The following is a 24,737-nucleotide window of genomic DNA, read 5'->3' on the forward strand; positions in this document are numbered from 1 at the left end:
ATGAATGACTGATTCATGTCACTGGCTGCACCTGCTATAATAATGAGATATATATATATTGTAGGAGCCTATGTACTCCTAGCAAAAAATACTGAACTCGGAGAGGTTCAACAGAAAAGGTTTAATTGTTGAGGCTGCATGCTGAACACAAAATGGAGTCAGAGACTACACAAAGTACAACTCTCTTTCATCAGTGCACAGCTTCCACTGCTCCTCCCCCGCTCTGGGCTTAACTATGTTGCAGATCGAGTTTCTTAAAGGTGTGATCCTTCTTAAAGGCATGACGCCTGATTTATAGTCTACGGACCGGAAAGCGGATTGTGTCCATTCTGTGATCGGTACGCCACGCAGCTCCCCCCAGAATCCACTAGTAGGGAGTGTACGAACTGGCGTGGCGGCTTGATGGCACGGCCGGAACGGCTCTTGGCGGTTGGTGTCGGGAGCGGGGCGGTCGGACGCGTCGGGCTCTTAGGCGGTCTGCCCCGTGGTGGGGGTTAGCCCACTTGAACGGGTTCGTCGGGCTCTAGGTGCGCCAGCTTGAGCCGGTCGACTGACACCTTGTCAGCTCTGCCGCCCACTTCGAGGAGGAAGAACTTGTTCCCCGTCTGGAGTACCTTGTAGGGTCCGTCGTATGGGGGCCGTAGAGGTCCTCGGTGGGCGTCATGGCGCACAAAAATAAATTTGGCCATGTGCAGGCTAGGTGGTACGCAGGTTGCTGGTTCGCCGTGCCGGCCGGTGGGTACCAGAGCGAACTGTTGTGCTCGGTTGGCGAAAGCGCGGCGTTGCTGGTCAGCCGACCAGAGGGGTCGTGGCGGTGGGCAGGAACTCTCCGGGTACGCGCAGCGGCTGGCCGTACACGAGTTCCGCCGCCGAGGCTTGCAGGTCTTCCTTGACCGCGGAGCGTAGGCCGAGTAGCACCCACGGGAGGCGGCCGATCCAAGCCTCGTCCTCGAGGCTGGCACGGAGGGACGCCTTCATGGACCTGTGGAATCGCTCGCACAGTCCGTTGGCTTGGGGGTGGTAAGCCGTGGTGCGGTGAACGGCCACCCCGAGGTTTTGGGCGATGGCGGCTCACAGATCAGAGGTGAACTGCGGGCCTCTATCCGACGTCATGTCGGAGGGGACGCCGAACCGAGCGACCCAGGTACCGATGAACGCCCTCGCGATGTCGGCGGTGGTGGTGGACGTCAGTGGAATGGCCTCGGGCCAGCGGGTGGTACGGTCCACGATTGTCAGCAGGTGCGTGTGACCTTGTGATGGCGGCAGGGGGCCGACGAGGTTGATGTGGGCGTGGTCGAACCTTCTTTCTGGCACGGTGAACTCCTCGAGTGGGGCTTTGACGTGTTGGTGGATTTTGGCACGCTGGCAAGCTATGCAGGATCTGGCCCAGACGCGCACATCTTTGCGCAGGCCGCACCAGACAAATCGGTTGGCCACCAGTCTAATGGACGCGCGGGTGCCGGGGTGTGAGAGGCCGTGGACGATGTCGAACACCCGTTTTCGCCAGGACGCCGGGACTACGGGGCGGGGTTGCGCCAAGGAGGTGTCGCATTTGACTGTGATGGCGGACGGGCCGCAGGCGATGTCGGTCAGTCGCAGCCCTGGGAGGGTTGTGGGCGCGGAGAGCAGATCGGGGTCGGTGCGTTGCTCCGCTGCCAGTTGAGCATAGTCCACTGCCAGGTGGGCGCCGTGGACGGCGGGGCGGGATAGGCAGTCGGCCACCACGTTGTCTTGACCGGAGACGTGCCGGGTGTCCGTGGTGAATTCGGACACCGCGGTGAGCTGGCGTTGTTGCCTGGCTGACCACGGGTCCGCAGATTTCGCCATCGCGAATGTCAGGGGTTTGTGGTCGACAAACGCGGTGAAGGGGCGGCCCTCCAGAAGAAATCTAAAATGGCGGACTGCCAGGTACAGTGCGAGGAGCTCGCGGTCAAAGGCGCTGTATTTGGCCTCCGGGGGGTGCAGTTGGCGGCTGAAAAAGGCCAGCGGTTGCCAGGCACCGTCGACCCAATGTTCGTACACGGCGCCGACCACGTGGTCGGAGGCGTCCGTGGTGAGGGCCACCCTGGCGTTGGGCTGTGGGTGAGCGAGCATGGTGGCGTCGGCGAGCGCCTTTTTGGTCGAGTCAAAAGCGGTCAACATGTCCGCCGACCACTCGATCGCCATTCTGTCTTTCTTACCCTGGAGGGCTTCGTATAGGGGCCGCATGAGGGAGGCCACTCCGGGAATGAAGCGGTTGTAAAAGTTGATCATCCCCAAGAACTCCTGGAGGCCTTTGATGGTGGTAGGCCGGGGGAACTGCTGGACGGCTTGCACCTTGGCGGGCAGGGGAATGGCTCCGTCCTGCGTGATGTGGTGGCCGAGGAATTCGATCCTGCTGAGGCCGAATTGGCACTTGGCTGGGCTGATGATGAGCCCGTGCTCACTGAGCCGCTGGAACAGGGTGCGGAGGTGCTCGATGTGTTCCTGCTTGGAGGAACTAGCTACCAGGATGTCATCCAGGTAGACAAAGAGGAACTTCAGGTCCCGGAGGACCGAGTCCATGAGCCGCTGGAAGGCCTGGGCCGTGTTTTTGAGGCCGAAGGGCATTCGGAGGAACTCGAATAGCCCAAAAGGGGTGATTATGGCCGTCTTGGGAACGTCTGTGGGGTGGACTGGCACCTGATGGTAACCGCGCACCAGGTCGACTTTGGAGAAGACTGAGCAGCCGGCCAGTCTAGCCGAGAAGTCTTGAATGTGCGGTATGGGGTACCGATCCGGCGTGGTGGCATTGTTTAGGCGCCGGTAGTCCCTGCAGGGGCGCCATCCCCCGTCGGGTTTGGTGACGATGTGGAGTGGAGAGGCCCAGGGGCTGTTGGAGCGGCGGATGATGCCGAGCTGTTCCATTGTGGCAAACTCGGCCCGCGCGATCTCCAGCTTGGCCGGGTCCAGCCTGCGGGCGTGGGCATACACTGGTGGGCCTGTGGTGGGGATGAAGTGTTCTACCCCGTGCTTAGCAACCTTCGCGGAGAAGGTCGGGTTGGTGAGGGCTGGGAACTCAGCCAGGAGTGCTGAGTAGTCGTCCGTTGAGCGGGCGCGGCACTGCCACGCCATTTCGGGAGGTTGAGGGGGGGCCATGGCGCCCGGGACAGGTGACATGGTGTTCATGTCCACGAGGCGGCGCCGAGGCATGTTGACCAACAGGCTGTGGGCGCACAGGAAATCCGCACCGAGGAGCGGGGAGAGCATCTTGGCGGTGATAAACTCCCAGTGATAGCGGCGGCCTGCGAGGTCGATGGTGATGGTGCGAGTGCCGTACGTCCGGATGTCGGTGCCGTTGGCGGCAGCCAGCGCAGGGCCGCGGCCGCCTCGCTGGATCTCGAGGGCAGACGCGGGGATGATGCTGCGCTGCGCGCCCGTGTCGCATAGGAAACGACGTCCGGAGGCGCTGTCCGTAACGTACAGCAGCGCGCCTGCTTGCCCCACGGCCATCATGTAGGCCGGTGTGGGGGCGGTTGGAAACGTGCAGGGATGGCTGCAGCGGCGTGCCCGTGCGCCGAACCGGGTATGGAAGTAGCAGTAGCCCTGGGTCGGAGGGCTTGGGGGACGTGGGGGCCTGGGGGGTCTCGTGGCCGAGCTGTGTGGCCGCGCGATAGAGGGCGGAGCGCGCGCCGACGCTGCGGAGGCCAGGTCGGGGGTGACGGCGTGGTTGGAGCTGGCGGACAGGAGTTTATCGGCTTTGTCGGCCAGGGCCTCGAGGTCCGTGAGGCTGGACGCCATGATTGCCGGGCGGATGCTGGGAGGTAGTTGGCGGATAAAGAGCGTGCGGAAGAGGGAGCCGGGCGGTTTCTTGTCGGTCAGAGCAAGCATGTGTGAGAGCAAGTCTGACGGCGTGGAGTCACCGAGGCCCGGGAGGTCGAGGAGGTGGCAGTTGCGCACGAATTGGGAGGCTGTGAATTTTTTAATGAGTGCGGCCTTGAGATGTGCGTACTTGCCTTCCTCCGGAGGGTTTTGTAGTGTTGTCCAGACTTTCGTGATTGTGGAGCTGCCCAGGGAGGCGAGGAGGTAGTCGTACATCGTTGCGTCGGCGGTGATGCCGCGGAGTCGGAATTGCGATTCGGCTTGAAGGAACCAGGCGGTGGCCAGGTTCTCCCAGAACTCCGGCAGCTTCACAGAAACTGCATTTGTGTCAGCCATGGTTACGCTTAGGAGTTGTCCTGAGCATCGGGGTCACCAATGTAGGAGTCTACGTACTCCTAGCAAAAAATACTGAACTCGGAGAGGTTCAACAGAAAAGGTTTAATTGTTGAGGCTGCATGCTGAACACAAAATGGAGTCAGAGACTACACAAAGTACAACTCTCTTTCATCAGTGCACAGCTTCCACTGCTCCTCCCCCGCTCTAGGCTTAACTATGTTGCAGATCGAGTTTCTTAAAGGTGTGATCCTTCTTAAAGGCATGACGCCTGATTTATAGTCTACGGACCGGAAAGCGGATTGTGTCCGTTCTGTGATCGGTACGCCACAATATATTGCATTCCAGTAGCCTGCAAAAGGGAATTGGATAAAGACTTGAAGAAGAAAAACTTGCAGAGATGTGGGGAAGAGCAGGGGGAGTGTGACCTACTGGATTGCTCTTCGAAAGAGTTGACGCAGACTCGATGGGTCGAGTGGCCTCCTTCTGTGCTGTACTATTCCATGATTCTATATGAGTATAAACTGCACTGATTTTAGCCATTAGTTTATGCAATTTTTATCATTTCTTGCCAGGAACGCTACTGTGAAAACCCAGTCAGCAAACAAGTTTATAAAAAGGTTTCTAGGCCATAAAGTGTAAAAGATGCCAAGTGCAATTCCTATTGATTTGGGGCTGTATTTGTTCAATGAAGATATCAGCAAACTGCACAGCTTAGACATCAGTCACAGGGTCCGAATAAAATTATTCAATAAGAATATTTCACTGTGAGAATCGATTATCTTTCTGTATTCTTATTGAGGAGTGATTGAGATACCTGGACGTTCGGTGTGGATCTAGTCCAGGGTATAAAATTGACTTGACAATTCCTGTTTTGTGATTTCTGTGGACCTATTACAGAAATATTATGTGGAAGGTCATTGTACCAAAGAATCACTTGGATGTGAAAATCTGATGGCCACAAAGGTTCAGTAAAGTAATATGTGTTCTTCGGTTTGTTCCGGTGCCACTCAAGAATTATTCTCTTTTTCCCAGGAGAAATACGGCAATATAGCCAATCCCAGACAATCCGTTCTGCTGGTTTTCTAACTAACCTAAATGCTGTTCGACCTGTAGGAGGAGGTGTGAGCAAGGATCTATCCAACAGCAACATTGTGAGGTGATCTACTTCTCCTAGTACATCAAATGCTAATTTTGCAATTTAGTGTTGGGAAGAAAGACTGTTGGGCTTTGCACAGGGAAAGAACAATTGACTCTCAACCCGATACTTTCTACACCCTGAATCCCGCTTTTCAAACACAGTAAATCAACAACAACAACTTGTGTTTATATAGCACCTTTAATGTGGCAAAAACGTCCCAAGGCGCGTCACAGGAGCGATTATCAAATAAAATTTGACACCGAGCCACGTAAAGAGTTATTAGGACAGATGACCAAAAGCTTGGTCAAAGAGGTAGGTTTAAGGCACGTCTTAAAAGAGGAAAGAGACATTTAGGGAGGGAATTCCAGAGCTTAGTGCCCAGGCAGCTGAAGGCACGGCCGCCAATGGTGGAGCGATTAAAATCAGGGATGCTCAAGAGGGCAGAATTAGAGGAGCGCAGGTATCTCGGAGGGTTGTGGGGTGGGAGGAGATTCTTCTTAGGCAGTCCCTTGGAACCGAGGATGACTTGTTTCCACATTAAAAATTAGTTCTCAGGTGACTGATGAGACCAACGTGGGACCTACAGTCACTGTCACAGGTGGGGCATACGGTGGTTGAAGGGGCGGGTGGGTGGGGTGCTTGGGTTGACATGTGCTGTTTGCGCTTGGCTTCTGCTTGCTCCCGGCGAAGAGACTCGAGGTGTTCGGCGCCTTCCCGGATGCTTCTCACCCACTTTGTGCGGTCTTGGGCCAGGGATTCCTAGGTGTCGGTGGGGATGTTGCACTTTTTCAAGGAGGCTTTGTGGATGTCCTTGAAGTGTTTCCTCTGCCCACCTGGGGCTCTCTTGCTGTGTCGGAGCTCCGAGTAGAGCGCTTGTTTTGGGAGTCTCGTATTGGGCATGCGGACGATGTGACCCATCCATCGGAGCTGATCGAGCGTGGTCAAAGCTTCGATGCTGGGGATGTTGGTCTGAGCGAGAACACTGATGTTGGTGCGCCTATCCTGCCAATGGATTTGCAGGATCTTGCAGAGGCAGCGTTGGTGGTACCTCTCCAGTGCTTTGAGGTGCCTGCTGTACATGGTCCATGTCTCTGAGACGTACAGCAGGGCGGGTATCACTGCTGCTCTGTAGACCATGAGCTTAGTGCCGTGTTTGAGGTCCTGGTCTTCAAACACTCTCTTCCTCAGGCGATCGAAGGCTGCACTGGGACACTGAAGGCAGTGTTGGTTTATGTTGTCCAAGGACTTGTCGTGGATTTTGATAATCGGGGAGCAGTACTGTGTGGCGGGGGCAGGTTGGTAGAGGACCTTTGTCTTACAGATATTTAGTGTAAGGCCCATGCTCTCGAATGCTTCGGTGAAGGTGTTGACGATGGTTTGGAGTTCGACCTCCGAGTGAGCGCAGACGCATCATCTGCATACTGTAATTCGACGACAGAGGATGGGACGACCTTGGATCTGGACTGAAGGCGACGGAGGTTGAACAATTTCCCGCTTGTTCTGTAAATTAGCTTCACTCCAGCAGGGAGCTTGCTGAGGGTGAGATGGAGCATTGCAGCAAGGAAGATCGAGAAGAGCGATGGTGCGATGACATCCTTGCTTGACCCCGTTCCGTACGTGAATTGGGTCTGTGGTGGAACCATTGGTCAGGATCATGGCTTGCATGTCGTCGTGAAGCAGGTGGAGGATGGTGACAAACTTTTGAGGGCAGCCGAATTTGAGGAGGACACTCCATAATCCCTCATGGTTGACAGTGTCAAAGGCCTTTGTGAGGTCAAAGAAGGCCATGTACAGCGGTTGGTGCTGTTCCCTGCATTTTTCTTGTAATTGACGTGCGGTGAAGATTACAGAGATAGGGAGGGAACGAGGCCATAGAGGGATTTGAAAACAAGGATGAGAATTTTAAAATCGAGGCATTGCTTAACCGGGAGCCAATGTAGGCCAGCGATCACAGGGGTGATGGGTGAATGGGACTTGGTGCGAGTTAGGACACGGGCAGCCGAGCTTTGGATGATCTCAAGTTTACGTAGGGTAGAACATGGGAGGCCAGCCAGGAGTGCGTTGGAACAGTCAAGCCTAGAAATAACAAAGGCATAATACATAGGCTGTAAAGTTGTAATACTTGTGGTAAACCATGTTCACTATCGTATCACTGTTAGTAGTTAGCACTGTTCACCACTGTTCGTTATAACTGTATCACTGACCACTATTGTATCACGGTACGAGGTCGCCTCTTGCCACACTGCTATACCTGGGATGACCACAGCCGACTCCGCCTTGGCTCCACCCACCAGGCCAGGTATAAAGGTGAGCGACTGGCTGGTATTCCTCCTGCTTGGATCGGATCACCCACGAGAGTGGGCTCTGTTATTCAGTCAATAAAAACCTTTAGTCACCTTCGTAACTCTTCGCCTTTTATTGGAGGAATTGATAGGTATATCAATTTTATTGACTAAATTTAATGATGTCCGACAACGAGTCACAACCGGCGGAGGAGCCACCAGCGCAGCTCCCAGGAGCACAGCCACACCAGCCAGCTTGGCTGCGAGCCCTCAGACCGCCGTACCTGGACCTGAACCCACGAGCAGCAAACTCAGCCGCAGACTTTAAACACTGGCTGGTCTGCTTCGAATCATACCTGAGAGAATCCAGCGTCCCTCAGGCATCCAAACTAAGTGTCCTGCAGGCACAACTGAGCCCGAGAGTATACACTCTCATCGAGGACATGACTACCTACGAGACCGCCATCAACCTGCTGAAACAGAAGTACCGGACCCCGGTAAACTACATGTACGCTAGGCACCTCCTAAGATCACGGCCGCAACAGCCAGGAGAATCAGTAGCCGAATTCTCACAGGCGCTATATGCACTCGCCAGGAACTGTGAGTTTAAATCGGTGTCGGCAGCCGAAAATACTGAAGATAATATCCGCGACGCATTCCTGAAAGGCCTACGGTCCGAGTACTCACGGCAAAGACTGCTGGAAGCTAAAGACCTCAGCATGGAAAAAGCTGAAGCCCTCGCTATCTCCCTGGAAGTGGCCCACCAAGATCAGGAAGCATTCACCAGGTACTGCTCGCGACCCTGGGACTCGGGCCCGACCCCTACCACAGCACCCTTCCCAGCGCCGCCCCCGGGACCTACCTCTGCGTCGGCGTCCCGGACCCGACCGGCCCCGCCACCCCCGGCACCGGCCCCGACATCGGGCATCCACGATCGGGCCGCCGGCTGTTTTTTTTGTGGCCAGGAGAAGCACCCGAGGTCGCGCTGCCCAGCCAAGAACTCCATATGTAAAACCTGCCTGAAGAAAGGCCACTTCTCCAAGGCCTGCAGGAGCGGATCCTCAGAGGCCAGCAGTGCCGCATGCGAACTATGGGGGCGGCCATCTTCGTTTAGGGCAACTGAGGCCAGCATCCCCACACATGAGTCATGGGGGCAGCCATCTTTGTTTAGGGCAACTGAGGCCAGCATCCCCACACATGAGTCATGGGGGCGGCCATCTTTGATTAAGGCAACCGACCCCAATTGTGCCTCATGTGAGCTACGGGGGCAGCCACCTTCTCCGTCATTTTGCCCTACCTCGTGGGAGACGCCATTTTACTCACCACGCCCGACCGCCTCGCCCGCAGATGACAACGACTCGCTCAGCTACACACTAGCTTCCGTCACCCTGGACCAAGCCCGCCCGCACCATCTGTCCAAGTCAATGATGGACATCAAAGTGAACGGCCACGCCACGACCTGCCTGTTCGACAGCGGAAGCACGGAGAGCTTCATCCACCCAGACACGGTGAGCCACTACTCCCTCTCTGTCCTACCAACGCGCAGCCGAATCTCGATGGCATCGAGGTCCCACGCCACGGACATCAGCGGCTACTGTGTCGTGACCCTGTCGGTTAAGGGCACGGAGTATAAAAACTTTAAACTCCTCGTCCTCCCCCATCTCTGCGCTGCCGTCCTACTAGGGCTGGACTTCCAATCCCACCTCCAAAGCGTAACCCTAGCATACGGTGGACCCCTCCCCCCACTCACAGTCAACAACCAGCAAACGTTAAACCGCCCACCGCGTAACACCTGCAGCCTCTCCACCCTCAAGGTCCCGCCACCCTCTCTGTTTGCTAACCTTACCCCTGACTGCAAACCCGTCGCTACCAAGAGCAGGCGGTATAGCGCCGGGGACAGAGCCTTCATTAGCTCTGAGGTGCGGCGCCTCCTGAAAGAGGGCATTATCGAGGGGAGCAGCAACCCCTGGCGTGCCCAGGTCGTAGTCGTAAAGACCGGCGATAAAAACCGCCTGGTCATCGACTACAGCCAGACCATAAACAGATATACCCAGCTGGACGCATACCCCCTCCCCCGCATATCTGACATGGTCAATCAGATTGCACAGTATAAAGTATTCTCGACCATCGACCTGAAGTCGGCCTACCACCAACTCCCTATCCACCCTGAGGACCGCCAGTATACCGCCTTCGAGGCGAATGGGCGCCTATACCACTTCCTTAGGGTCCCCTTCGGTGTCACTAATGGGGTCTCGGTCTTCCAAAGGGAGATGGACCAGATGGTTGACCAGAACGAACTGCAGGCTACATTCCCCTACCTAGATAACGTCACTATCTGCGGCCGCGACCGGCAGGAACATGACGCGAATCTGGAGAAATTCCTCCGTACGGCCCAACGGCTGAACCTCACCTACAATAAGGAGAAATGCGTGTTTAACACCACGCGCCTTGCCATCCTCGGCTGCGTAGTGGAGAACGGAATCATCGGCCCCGACCCAGAAAGAATGCGCCCCCTCATGGAGCTACCCCTCCCCCACTGCCCTAAAGCACTTAGGAGAACCCTGGGGCTTTTCGCCTACTATGCCCAATGGGTACCCAATTACGCGGACAAAGCCAGACCCCTCCTGAAAGCCACTTCCTTCCCCCTCACGGAGGAGGCGTGCGCGGCCTTCTCCCTCATTAAGGGAGACATAGCCAAGGCCACGATGCACGCAGTGGACGAGTCCATCCCCTTCCAGGTGGAGAGCGACGCATCCGACTTCGCCTTAGCCGCCACCCTAAACCAGGAGGGGAGGCCAGTGGCCTTCTTCTCAAGGACCCTACAGGGCCCCGAGATCCGACATTCGTCGGTCGAGAAAGAGGCCCAGGCGATCGTGGAGGCAGTACGGCGCTGGAGGCACTACCTGGCAGGCAAACGATTTACCCTCCTCACCGACCAGCGTTCGGTGGCTTTCATGTTTAATAACAAGCTGAAGGGCAAAATCAAGAATGACAAGATTTTGAGATGGAGAATCGAGCTCTCCACCTACGATTATGAGATCTTGTACCGGCCAGGCAAGCTGAACGAATCCCCTGATGCCCTTTCACGAACGACATGCGCCAGCGCGCATATCGATAGGCTTCAGACCCTCCACGACCAGCTCTGCCACCCCGGAGTCACCAGACTCTACCATTTCATTAAGGCCCGCAACCTGACCTACTCCATCGAGGAGGTCAGGACCATGACCAGGAACTGCCAGACCTGTGCGGAGTGCAAACCGCACTTCTATAGGCCGGACCGAGCAAGCCTGATCAAGGCCACCCGCCCCTTCGAGCGCCTGAGCATCGACTTTAAGGGGCCCCTCCCGTCCTCTGACCGTAATGTGTACTTCCTCAACATCGTTGATGAGTACTCCCGTTTCCCCTTTGCCTTCCCCTGCCCCGACATGACCAGTAGCACGGTCATTAAGTGCCTGAATGCCCTCTTCGCCTTGTTCGGGTTCCCGAACTATATACACAGCGACCGGGGCTCCTCCTTCATGAGCGAGGAACTCCGGCAATTCCTCCTAGAGAGAGGTATTGCAGCAAGCAGGACCACCAGCTACAACCCCAGAGGTAACGGTCAGGTGGAAAGAGAGAACGCGACGGTATGGAAGGCCGTCCTCTTAGCCTTAAAGTCTAAGGGCCTCCCAACCTCCCGCTGGCAAGAAGTCCTCCCGACAGCGCTGCACTCCATCCGGTCATTACTTTGCACGGCCACTAACACCACCCCCCATGAACGAATGTTCGTTTTCCCCAGGAAGTCGACTACGGGAACCACTCTACCAACTTGGCTGACCGCCCCGGGGCCGGTCTGGCTGCGGAAACACGTGAGGGCCCATAAAACGGACCCCCTGGTCGAGAGGGTGAACCTCCTGCACGCCAACCCCCAGTACGCCTACGTGGCGTACCCAGACGGGCGGGAGGACACTGTCTCCCTACGAGACCTCGCACCCTCAGCCGATCCGGAAACACCGCCACCACCCCCCCCAACCTCAGCCCAGGTAGACGGCATGCCGGAACCCCACGAGCCCTCGCCGACCACGCAAACACCAGCATCAACACCGGATAAGGCACCAGCACCGGATAAGGCAACACCACCGCTGCGGCGATCGGAGAGGCTTACGAAGCCTCCGGACAGACTGACCTACCAGAATTGGTAGTACACTTCACCCCGCCGGACTTAATTCTAAACAAGGGGTGAATGTGGTAAACCACGTTCACTATCGTATCACTGTTAGTAGTTAGCACTGTTCACCACTGTTCGTTATAACTGTATCACTGACCACTATTGTATCACGGTACGAGGTCGCCTCTTGCCACACTGCTATACCTGGGATGACCACTGCCGACTCCGCCTTGGCTCCACCCACCAGGCCAGGTATAAAGGTGAGCGACTGGCTGGTATTCCTCCTGCTTGGATCGGATCACCCACGAGAGTGGGCTCTGTTATTTAGTCAATAAAAACCTTTAGTCACCTTCGTAACTCTTCGCCTTTTATTGGAGGAATTGATAGGTATATCAATACTGTAGTCCATCAGTGCTTGAGGAGTGACACCATGGGAACAACAGTCAAGGAAATTACCAGTATTGTTACAGCCCCAAGTGATATCATGTTCTCAACACATGCGCCAACTTGTTCTTGCTACTGGTACACGTAGAATTTGTTTGATTCTATTTTTAGCATTGTGTGGGTTGAGACTTTTTATGTGCCGAGGTATGTCAGCCTTCTCTGCTCCAAGGAAAACAACCCCAGCCTGTCCAGTCTCTCTTCATAGCTGAAACGCTCCAGTCCAGGTAACATCCTGGTGAATCTCCTTTGCACCCTCTCCAATGCAATCACATCCCTCCTATAGTGTGGCAACCAGAACTGCACACAGTATTCCAGCTGTGGCCTAACTAACGTTTTGTACAGCTCCATCATAACCTCCCTGCTCTTATATTCTATGCCTCGGCTAATGAAGGCAAGTATCCCATATGCCTTCTTAACCACCTTATTTACCTGTCCTGCTGCCTTCAGGGATCTATGTACATGCACACCAAGGTCCCTCTGATCCTCTGTCCTTCCTCGGGTCCTACCATTCATTGTGTATTCCCTTGCCTTGTTAGTCCTCCCAAAATACATCACCTCACACTTTTCAGGGTTAAATTGCATTTGCCACTGTTCTGCCCATCTGACCATCCCGTCTATATCATCCTGTAGCCTGAGGCTTCCCTCCTCGCTATTTACCACTCCACCAATTTTCGAGTCATCTGCGAACTTACTGATCATACCACCTACATTCATATCTAAATCATTAATGTACAGGAATCCTGCCCCAACCGCGGTTTTGCCATACACGGATTTCAAGTGTACACGGTTTCCTCTCTGCGAAAAATTTTGCCTGACTGCGGCAGTGAATTTTGCGTCTATGTGGTTTTTAATTTTCAAGTTTCACGGGTCACGCTTCCAAACACGAGACTCCATTCATCCGTGCCGCTCTTTTGAGCATATTTACTACCACTCGTGGAAATACTGTGTGTGTGTGAACGTCGTCTCGTTGCTACCCATTTTGCCTTTAATTACAGTATTGTTCTGTTTAGCCCTTAATCATGGCCCCTAAACGTGATCTCAGTGGTAAAGGTGAATCAATAGTGAAAAGGGCAAGGAATGTACTAACCTTAGATAGGAAATTAGATGTCGTTAATAGACTTGCCCGTGGTGAAAGTACAGCGTCGGTTGGACAACTAATGGGGGTTAACGAGTCCACCATTAGAACCATAAAAAAAAGTGAGCTGTCGATAAGGGCTAGTATTGCGGGCGGCTCTTCGAAAAGTGCTAAAGTGTCGTTTATGCCACGGGACCATAAGCTTGAAAAAATGGAGACGGCACTTCATATCTGGTTGGAAGACCAGAAGCAGAAACAAGCTAATGTTAATTCCGCATGGGTACGTAAGAAGGCCCTTAGTATCTACAAGCATCTTACTGTGGCTGCCGGGGAAAGTGTAGATGACAAAGTTTCAAGCGAGTAAGGGCTGGTTGGAAAATTCTAAGAAGTGGTTCGCCTTGACTAATGTGGTAAACCACTGTATTGTATATTGCCACCTCTGGGTGGCGCTGTGTATGGAGGCATGCCTCAGCTGACTCCACCCACCACTGTGTGGGTTTCGTTCAGACTTGTTCAGTCACTCACGAAGAAGCATGGTCTCTTCTTAGCTAATAAAAGCCTTATTCATCTCTTCTTTCGACTCGTCATCTCTTCTTCGACTCATCACCTTTTATGAAGTAATTGATAAGCGTATCAATTTTATTAGCTAAAAGTTAAATGGCGACACCTGAGGAGCAACAACAGCAACGGATACAGCAGACATTGCTGAGAGCCCTCAGACCACCACGCCTGGACCTCGACCCTCAAGAGGTGGGTGCATCAGCCAAGTTTGAACACTGGCTGAGCTGCTTTGAATCCTTCCTCGCAATCTCACAGGTTACAGAGGAGGATCACAAACTGAAAATTTTGACCGCCCAGGTGAGCCATCAAGTATATATGCTAATCCGGGACTCTAATACGTACGTGGCGGCCCTCGAGCTACTAAAAGGGCAATATACGCGCCCAGTGAACACAATTTACGCCCGACACCTCTTGGGATCCCGCAGGCAGCAACCGGGAGAATCGGTAGGGGCATTTGCACGGGCGCTACTGGCACTCTGCAGAGACTGCGATTGTAAAGCGGTAACGGCTGTGGAGCACGCGCAGGGACTCGCCTGTGATGCCTTCGTCAGGGGCCTCCAGTCAGACCACACCCGGCAGAGACTGCTAGAAAGCAAGGAACCCGACCTGAAGACGGCCATTGCCCTTGCGCTCTCGTTAGAGGAGGCCCACCGAAACCTCGAGGCATACCCCCGTAACGGCGCCGAGACATGGCAATCGAAACCGTGGGACACGGGACCGCCGCCCCCGGCACCAACCGCTGCAGCGACCCAACCGAGACAGCAGCCTCCGGTAAGAACTGCTTCGATGCCCAGTAACCAGGCCCAAAAATGCTATTTCTGTGGCCAGTTAAAACATCCCAGAGCGCACTGCCCAGCTAAGACAGCTACCTGCTCGGGCTGCGGGAAGAAAGGCCATTACGCTAACGCCTGCAAGGGGAAGCCAGCCAGCAGCGCAGCGTGCGGGCCGTGGGAGCAGCCACCTTATCCGCCATTTTGTGTACCCCCGGCCGCATGGCATCCGCCGCCATCGTATCCAACGCACTCAACCGCCATTTCGTCACCGGAACCGACCACCGTCTCGGCGGATGACTATAGTGACTCACTAAGCCACATACTGGCCTCCGTGACGCTGGATCAAGCCCTCCCTCACCATCTATCCAGCTCCATGATGGATATCGCGGTAAACGGCCGCGCCACCAGTTGCCTGATCGACAGCGGGAGCACAGAGAGTTTCGTCCACCCCGACACGGTACGTAGCCACTCCCTCACGATTCTGCCAACGCACCATCGCATTTCTATGGCGTCCAAGTCCCAGTCAATGGACATCAGCGGCTACTGTGTGGTGACCCTGTCAGTAGGGGGCACTGAATATAAAAAATTTAAACTGCTAGTCCTGCCCCGTCTTTGCGCTGCCGTCCTGCTAGGGTTGGATTTTCAGTGCCACCTTAAGAGTGTCACACTAGCATACGGTGGACCCCTCCCCCCACTCACAGTCTGCAACCAACAACTTTTAAATCGCCCGCTGCAAACCACCTGCAGCCTTTCCACATTAAAAGTCCCCCCCCCTCCCCTGTTCGCTAACCTCACCCGCGACTGTAAACCCATCGCTACCAAAAGCAGGCGGTACAGTGCCGGGGACAGAGCTTTTATCAGCTCTGAGGTGGAGCGGCTATTGAAGGAGGGCATTATCGAAGGTAGCACTAGCCCCTGGCGAGCCCAGGTTGTAGTCGTTAAAACCACTGCAAAACGCCGCATGGTAATCGACTACAGCCAAACCATAAACCGGTACACCCAGCTGGACGCGTACCCCCTCCCTCGCATATCTGATATGGTCAATCAGATTGCGCAATACAAAGTATTCTCCACCATCGACCTTAAGTCAGCGTACCACCAGCTGCCCATCCGCCATGAGGACCGCCAGTATACTGCCTTCGAGGCAAACGGCCGCCTCTACCACTTCCTTAGGGTCCCCTTCGGCGTCACCAACGGGGTTTCGGTCTTCCAAAGGGAGATGGACCGAATGGTTGACCAGAACGCGCTGCGGGCAACCTTCCCCTATTTGGATAACGTCACCATCTGCGGCCACGACCAGCAGGACCACGACGTTAATCTAGCAAATTTCCTCCGTACGGCCCAACGGCTGAACCTAACGTACAATAAGGAAAAATGTATGTTTCACACCAAGCGCCTGGCCATCCTCGGCTGCGTGGTGGAGAACGGAGTCATCGGGCCCGACCCCGACAGAATGCGCCCCCTAATGGAGCTACCCCATCCCCACTGCCAAAAAGCACTGAAGAGATGCCTGGGGTTTTTCTCCTACTACGCCCAGTGGGTGCCCCTCTATGCAGACAAAGCCAGGCCCCTCATCAAAGCCACCTCCTTCCCCCTGACACCAGAGGCGTGTGCAGCCTTCACTCTTATCAAGAACGATATCGCGAAGGCCGCAATGCACGCGGTGGATGAGTCCATCCCCTTCCAAGTGGAGAGCGATGCCTCCGACTTCGCCCTAGCCGCGACCCTTAACCAGGCGGGCAGACCCGTGGCCTTTTTCTCAAGGACCCTCCAGGGCCCCGAGACGAGACACTCCTCCGTCGAAAAGGAGGCCCAGGCTATTGTAGAAGCGGTGCGTCACTGGAGGCATTACCTGGCCGGGAAACTATTTACCCTGCTCACTGACCAGCGTTCAGTAGCTTTTATGTTTAATAATAAGCAGAGGGCTAAAATCAAGAACGACAAGATCTTGAGGTGGAGAATCGAACTCTCCACCTACAATTATGATATCTTGTATCGGCCAGGGAAACTCAATGAGCCCCCAGATGCCCTATCACGTGGTACATGCGCCAACGCGCAGAGTGATAGGCTGCAGTCCCTCCACAATGACCTCTGCCACCCGGGGGTCACCAGGTTTTTCCATTTTATCAAATCCCGTAACCTGCCCTACTCCATCGAGGAGGTCAGGACCATGACCAAGAGCTGCCAAATCTGCGCCGAGTGCAAACCGCACTTCTATAGGCCGGACAGAGCAAGCCTGATCAAGGCCACCCGCCCCTTCGAACGCCTGAGCGTCGATTTTAAAGGGCCCCTCCCCTCCGCTGACCGCAATGTGTACTTCCTCAACATAGTTGATGAGTACTCCCGTTTCCCCTTTGCCATCCCTTGCCCAGACATGACCAGTACCACGGTCATCAAGTGTCTGAATGACATCTTCGCTCTGTTCGGGTTCCCCAGCTATATACATAGCGACAGGGGCTCATCGTTCATGAGCGACGAACTTCGGCAGTACCTGCTAACAAGAGGTATCGCCACGAGCAGGACCACCAGTTACAACCCCCGGGGGAACGGCCAGGTGGAAAGGGAGAACGCGACGGTTTGGAAGGCAGTCCTCTTAGCACTAAAATCTAAGGGCCTTCCGACCTCCCGCTGGCAGGAGGTCCTCCCTGCAGCGCTCCACTCCATTCGGTCACTGCTTTGTACTGCCACTAATGCGACCCCTCATGATAAAATGTTCGTTTTCCCCCGGAAGTCTACATCGGGAACCTCGCTACCGGCATGGTTGACTTCTCCTGGGCCCGTCCTACTGCGGAGGCACGTGAGGACGCATAAAACGGACCCCCTGGTCGAGCAGGTGCACCTCCTACACGCCAACCCCCAGTATGCCTGGGTGACATACCCAGACGGGCGGGAGGACACGGTCTCCATACGAGATCTCGCACCCTCGGGTACCCCTGAATTACCACCGTTATCCCCCTTACCACCGTTATCCCCCTTACCACTGTTATCCCCCACCACCCCTCCCAACCCAACCCCTGCAGACGGCATGCCAAAGCCCCAGGAATCTTCGCCAACCACCCAGACACCAGACCCGACGTCGGATGCTGCAACACCACCGCCGCCACCACGACGATCAGGACGTCAGACAAGGCCTCCTGATAGACTTAACTTGTAGTACCCTTCACCCCGCCGGACTTCACATTAAACAAGGGGTGAATGTGGTAAACCACTGTATTGTATATTGCCACCTCTGGGTGGCGCTGTGTATGGAGGCATGCCTCAGCTGACTCCACCCACCACTGTGTGGGTTTCGTTCAGACTTGTTCAGTCACTCACGAAGAAGCATGGTCTCTTCTTAGCTAATAAAAGCCTTATTCATCTCTTCTTTCGACTCGTCATCTCTTCTTCGACTCATCACCTTTTATGAAGTAATTGATAAGCGTATCAACTAACCTCAAGGTTGTGGGGGAATCGGCCTCAGCCGATCACGAGGCCGCTGCCAAGTTCCCGGAGGAGCTGAAGAAGTTGATCGCCGAGAAGGGTTACCTGCCGGAGCAGGTATTTAATGTGGATGAGACTGGTCTCTTCTGGAAGCGGATGCCTTCCCAAACTTTCATTGTGAAGGCTGGGAAGCATGCTTCGGGATTCAAGGTGGCCAAGGATATGGTGACCCTTCTCCTTTGTGCTAACGCCGAGGGAGACTGTTTAGTGAAGCCGATGCTGCTCTACCACTCTCTGAATCCCCGCGCTCTGAAGGGCAAAAACAAAAACTATCTCCCTGTCTTTTGGCGTTCTAACCGCAAGGCGTGGGTTACTGCTGCAGTCTTCATGGACTGGTTTCATAACTGTTTTGTGCATGACGTGGAGCGGTACCTTGCGAGAGAAAATCTGGCCTTCAAGGTCCTACTCATCCTCGACAATGCCCCCGACTACCCGCCGGCACTCCAATTCACCCTCCCTAATATTGAAGTCATCTTCCTGCCTCCCAACACGACTTCACTCCTTCAACCCATGGACCAAGGTGTGATAGCCACCTTCAAGGTATGCTACATACGACGCAGCTTTGACCGCATGATGGAGGCTATGGAGGATGATGCAACACTGATGGTGAAAACTTGTTGGAAGGATTACACCATCGCTGACTGCATCACCAACATAAAAGAATCGATGGATGAACTGAAGAAGACGACACTCAACGCCTGCTGGGGTAAACTTTGGAGGGAGGCAGTGAAAGACTTCCGAGGCTTCCCTACAGTTGACGATGAAGTTGATCGCATTGTGAAGGTTGCGTGATGTTTGGGAGGCGAGGGGCTGGCCGACATAGAGCCTGATGACGTCGAGGAGCTCCTTGAGTCGCACGGTGAGGAGTTGACGGAGGACGACCTTGATGAGCTGATGCAGCATTCTAGTGAGGACGAGGGCGAGGAGACGGTGGAGAGGTCGAAGATGACAAGTGCCAACCTTAGCAAGGCAATGCTCCTTGCCAATAATCTCTCGGACCTCTTTATGGGAGATTGACCCATTCTTGGAGCGTAGTTTAAAATTCAAGCGAGGTTTGGAGGATTTAATGAGACCATACAAGCAGGTCCAGAAAGATATTCAGAAAAAAATGAGTCAACCATCCATCGCAGAATTATTTAAGAAACCGCCCAGTTGATGACCCAGTTGCATCAACCAGCCACGATGTCGCTTCTCCGCATTCACCCCCCTCGATTGTTGATCTTTTTTCTTGTGTTATTTAAAATAAAGCAACTTACTTAGGCTCTGACGAGTGTAAATACGGCCGCGTTCCCCCTAACCCCATTTTTCCCATAAGGTCTTATATTTGCCAACCGCGGTTTTACCAACCACGGGGGTTTTCAGGGACGTATCCCCCGCGGTTGGGGAGGGATTGCTGTACACTGCAAACAGCAAGGGACCCAGCACCGATGCCTGCAGTACACCACTGGACACAGGCTTCCAGTCACAAAAACAACCTTCGACCATCACCCTCTGCCTCCTGCCACTAAGCCAATTTTGGATCCAATGTGCCAAATTGCCCTGGATCCCATGGGCTCTTACCTTCTTGACCAGTCTCCCATGCAGGACTTTGTCAAAAGCCTTACTGAAGTCCATGTAGACTACATCAACCGCACTACCCTGAGCCACACACCTAGTCACCCACTGTGGGGTTTCTGTGATTCTGTGAATATTGGGGAAGTTGAAATCCCCTACTATTATTACCCTATTATTTCCACACTTCTCTGAGATTTGCCTACATATCTTTTCCTCTATCTCCCCCTGACTGGGGGCCTATAGTACACTCCCAGCAAAGTGCTTGCCCCCTTTTTGTTTTTAAGTTCTACCCACATGGCCTCATTAGAGGAACCAGCTAAGATATCATCCCTCCTTACTGCAGTAATTGACTCCTTGATTAATATTGCAACACCCCCTCCTCTTTTACACTCCCTCTGTCTCGCCTGAAGATTCTATACTCCGGAATATTGAACTGCCAGTCCTGCCCCTCCCTCAACCATGCCTCTGTGATAGCAACAATATCATACTCCCTTGTGTTCATCAACACCTTCAATTCATCTGCCTTACTCGTAAGACTCCTTGCATTAAAATAAATGCCATCCAGCCTTGCCATACTCCCTTGTGCCGTTACATATTTGCTCTGCCTTCCAGACTGACTTGTTTTTTCCTCTATATTTGGCTGTGCATCACCCCTTACTATAGCTCCACTCCGTATCCCATCCCCCTGCCAAGTTAGTTTAAACCCCCCCTCCCCCCCCAACAGCACTAGCAAACCTCCCCACAAGGATGTTGGTCCCGTTCCGGTTCAGGTGCACCCCGTCCAACTTGTACAGGTCCCACTGTCCCCAGAAACAGACCCAGTGATCCAGGAAACTAAAGTCCTCCCTCCTGCACCAACTCTTTAGCCACACATTCATCTGCTCTATCCTCCTATTCTTATACTCACTATCACGTGGCACCGGGAGTAATCCAGAGATTACAACCTTTGAGGTCCTGCTTTTTAATCTGCTACCTAGCTCCCTAAATTCTTGTTGCAGGACCTCATCCCTCTTTCTACCTATGTCGTTGGTACCAATGTGAACCACGACCTCTGACTGTTTGCCCTCCCCCTTCAGAATTCCCTGCAGCCGTTCAGTGACATCCTTGACCCTGGCACCAGGGAGGCAACATACCATCCTGGAGTCACGTCTGCGGCCGCAGAAATGCCTGTCTGCACACCTCACTATTGAATCTCCTACCACTATTGCCCTTCCACCCTTACTCCTCCCCCCTTGTGCAGCAGAGCCACCCACAGTGCCGTGAACTTGGCTCTGGCTGCACTCCCCAGAGGAACCGTTACTTTTGCCAACACAGAAAAACGGTTATTGAGTGAGATGCACTCTGGGGCTCTCCTGACTACCTGCCTGCCCCCCCTTCTTCTGACTGGTGGTCACCCATTCCCTCTCTGACTGCACTTTCTTAAGCTGCGGGGTGACCATGTCTGAAAATGTGCTATCCACGTAACTCAGCCTTGCAGATACACCGCAGTGCCTCCAGCCGACACTAGAGCTCCGAAAACCGTATTTCAAGTTGGCCAAACCGTTGGCACTTACTGCACACGTGGTCATCCTGACTGCAAGAAGCATCTAGGAATTCCCACATGCTGCAGGCTGTGCAACGCACGGGACTGAGGTCCCCCTGCCATACAGCTGCCGTCTGGAAAAAATAAGGGCAGAGGTTACGGTCTGACATTGTTGCACTCGATGTTGAGTCCAGAAGGCTGTAAAGTGCCTAATCAAAAAATGAGGTGCTGTTCCTGCTACATGTGAAAATAGTTAAGTTGCACTGACATTAAGTGGTTTGAAATATTCAGCTACTTGGGCTAAATAGAAGTTTGTCCATGCGTTTCATTTTGAAAGTGTTTCTTCCAGTAAAGCCTTTGTGGAATTAAGACAACGCCCAGCTAATACAGTTGCATTCCAGGCAGGGCAAGCATTGACAGGTTGGCTCAGTTTACTGAACGTCTTTCCAAGAATTTTGCTGCAAAGTCAAATGGGGTGAAAACACACTGTATGATATCGTAATAAATGCATTACATGTTTGTATGAAATTCCTTTGTCTGATTTTTAAAAAACTCATTCATGGGATGTGGGCATCGCTGGCAAGGTCGGCATTTATTGCCCATCCCCAGTTGCCCTCGAGAAGGTGGTGGTGAGCCGCCTTCTTGAACCGCTGCAGTCCATGTGGCGAAGGTACTCCCACAGCGCTGTTAGGGAGGGAGTTCCAGGATTTTGACCCAGCGATGATGAAGAAACGGCCGATATATTTCCAAATCAGGATGGTGTGTGACTTGGAGGGGAACTTGGAGGTGGAGGTGTTCCCATGCGCCTGCTGCCCTTGTCCTTCTAGGTGGTAGAGGTCGCAAGTTTGGAAGGTGATGTTGAAGAAGCCTTGCTGCAGTGCATCTTGTAGATGGTACAAACTGCAGCCACAGTGCACCAGCGGTGGAGGGAGTGAATGTTTAAGCAGGTGGATGGGGTGCCAATCATGCGGGCTGCTTTGTTCTGGATGGTGTCGAGCTTCTTGAGTGTTGTTGGAGCTGCACTCACCCAGGCAAGTGGATCACACTCCTGACTTGTGCCTTGTAGATGGTGGAAAGGCTTTGGGAGTCAGGAGGTGAGTCACTCGACCTGCTGTTGTAAACACAGTATTTATGTGGCTGGTCCACTCAAATTTCTGGTCAATGGTGACCCCCAGGATGTTGATGGTGGGGTATTCGGCAATGGTAAGCCGTTGAATGTCAAGGGGAGGTGGCTAGACTCTCTCTTGTTGGACATAGTCATTGCTTGGCACTTGTGTGGCACGAATGGTACTTGCCACTTATCAGCCCAAGCCTGAATGTTGTCCAGGTCTTGCTGCATGCGGGCACGGACTGCTTTATTATCTGTGGAGCTGCAAATGGAACTGAACATTGCAATCATCAGCGAACATCCCCACTTCTGACCTTATGATGGAGCGAAGGTCATTGATGAAGCAGCTGGGCCTAGGACACTAAATAAGTATTTATTTTACTGCCAGCCATGGCTCAGTTGGTAGCACTCTTGCCTCTAAGTCAGAAGGTTGTGGGCACAGGTCCCACTCCAGAGAAATTGAGCATGAAAATCTAGGCTGACACTCCAGTGCAGTACTGAGGGAGTGCTGCACTGTTGGAGGTGCCATCTTTCGGATGAGACTTTAAACCGAGGCCCTGTTTGCTCTCTCAGGTGGATGTAAAAGATCCCGTGGCACTATTTTGAAGAAGAGCAGATTGTGCTTGTGTAATGCAAGGTGTTTCTGACTAAAATTTACACAGCTGAAAATGCTGGGAACAAAGCAAACAACAAGATTAACTAGTAGATTACATCACACTCAGACAGTGGTGCAGGCTGCCTCCTCCTGTACTCCAGTACTTTCCCTTTTTGGGACACTAGTGTAGATCTTGCAATCCGAGGAAAAATTTGGGCTTGAGGACATACTGCAAAAGGCGTAAGATGTAGCTATAATGTGCTGGGCTGCTGCATGCCCCAGCAGATTTGGGGAGGTGAGGCATCATTAATCCTTCACCTGTTCTGTATGTATGAAGGAAATTGTTGAAAAAAGAGGGGGATTCCTACAACCAAGAATTCGGGCGGCTAACCTTTTTTGCACACGCTTATAATGAAGAGTTTATTCCTTCCTCGCTACCCCCCGGGATGTGGATGAGTTATCCTTTCTTTTTTTGCTCACAGTATCATCTGTGGCTCAGTGGGTAGCACCTTTGCCTCCGAGTCAGAAGGTTGTATCTGGAATACTGCGTACAGTTTTGGTTTCCATATTTAAGAAAAGATATACTTGCTCTCGAGGCAGTTCAGAGAAGGTTCACTCGGTTGATTCCGGAGATGAGGGGGTTGACTTATGAGGAAAGGTTGAGTAGGTTGGGCCTCTACTCATTGGAATTCAGAAGAATGAGAGGCGATCTTATCGAAACATATAAGATTGTGAGGGGGCTTGATCGGGTGGATGCGGTGAGGCTGTTTCCACTGATGGGTGAGACTAGAACTAGGGGGCATAATCTTAGAATAAGGGGCTGCCCTTTCAAAACTGAGATGAGGAGAAACTTCTTCACTCAGAGGGTGGTAAATCTATGGAATTTGCTACCTCAGAGAGCTGTGGAAGCTGCGACATTAAATAAATTTAAAACGGAGATAGACAGTTTCCTAGCTGATAAGGGAATAAGGGGTTACGGGGAGAGGGCAGGGAAGTGGACGTGAGTCTAAGTTCGGATCAGCCGTGATCCTATTGAATGGCGGAGCAGGCCCGAGGGGCCGTATGGCCTACTCCTGCTCCTACTTCTTATGTTCTTATGTTGTGGGTTCAAATCCCACTCCATGGAACTTGAGCACAAAAATCAATGCAGTGCTGAGGGACTGCTGCAATGTCGGAGGTGCTGTCTTTCGGATGAGACGTTAAACCGGGGTCTGTCTGCTCTCTCAGGTGGATGTAAAAGATCCCATGGCCACTATTTTGAACAAGAGCAGGGGAGTTCTCCCCAGTGTCCTGGCCAATATTTATCCCTCAATCAACATTTTAAAAATTATCTAGTCATCACACTCCTTGCGAAAAGCGCAGCACCCCAAACCTCCTGCTGCGTCCCTCCTCCGGGGACTCCGGCGAACGACAGCCTTGCTCCCCGTCTTAGCACAGTTCTGCGCCAATCGGAGCGCGGCTTTTTTTGGGAGCCTGCGATTGGCCGTGCGTGCCCGCCGCGGGCTGATTGGCCGGCGCGCTGGGTGCACGCGGCCGGCGATTGGCTGTTGCTGGCGAGTCTGCGCGGCGTCACCTGATCGATCCAAAATGGCGCCGGTGTTGTTTTGATGAATAAGAGACTTTGTGTCAAAGGCAGGTTTCTGGAAAGAGAACAGGCTGAAGAAAGGGGGGGTATTTTTCTTTTATTTCCCCCTCCCCGACGAGCAGCAACCTTTACCTATGTTCAGTGAAAGAGTTTGAGAAAAACTATGCACTTTTGCTGAAAAAGTAAGATTTTTTTTAAAAAAAGGAAAAATATACTGAAAGAATGGAAGAACTTAGTGCTGATGAGGTGAGGAAAGCCCTTGTTTTTTCAGTAATGTCCTGTTTCTCATCTGTTCAG

General features: G+C 53.4%; 1 protein-coding gene across 5 annotated transcripts in view; it reads left to right on the forward strand.

The window, feature by feature from the left end:
* Positions 1 to 24,426: 24,426 nt before the first annotated feature.
* Positions 24,427 to 24,737, forward strand: part of ube4b (ubiquitination factor E4B, UFD2 homolog (S. cerevisiae)) — an 80,980-nt gene continuing 80,669 nt past the window's right edge. For 4 of the 5 annotated variants that reach the window (XR_015073578.1, XM_085967397.1, XM_085967398.1 and 1 more), the window contains exon 1: positions 24,427 to 24,686. Coding sequence is in view for 3 of the 5 variants with exons in the window: in XM_085967397.1 (XP_085823523.1) it covers positions 24,663 to 24,686 (24 nt within the window). In the remaining 2 variants the exon portion in view is untranslated. The remainder of the gene's footprint in view (positions 24,687 to 24,737) is intronic. The other variant, XM_085967402.1, reaches the window with a different exon arrangement.

This window comes from Somniosus microcephalus, chromosome 25, assembly GCF_052327205.1.
Source record: "Somniosus microcephalus isolate GS21.2 chromosome 25, FLI_Smic_1.0, whole genome shotgun sequence".
NCBI lineage: Eukaryota > Metazoa > Chordata > Chondrichthyes > Squaliformes > Somniosidae > Somniosus > Somniosus microcephalus.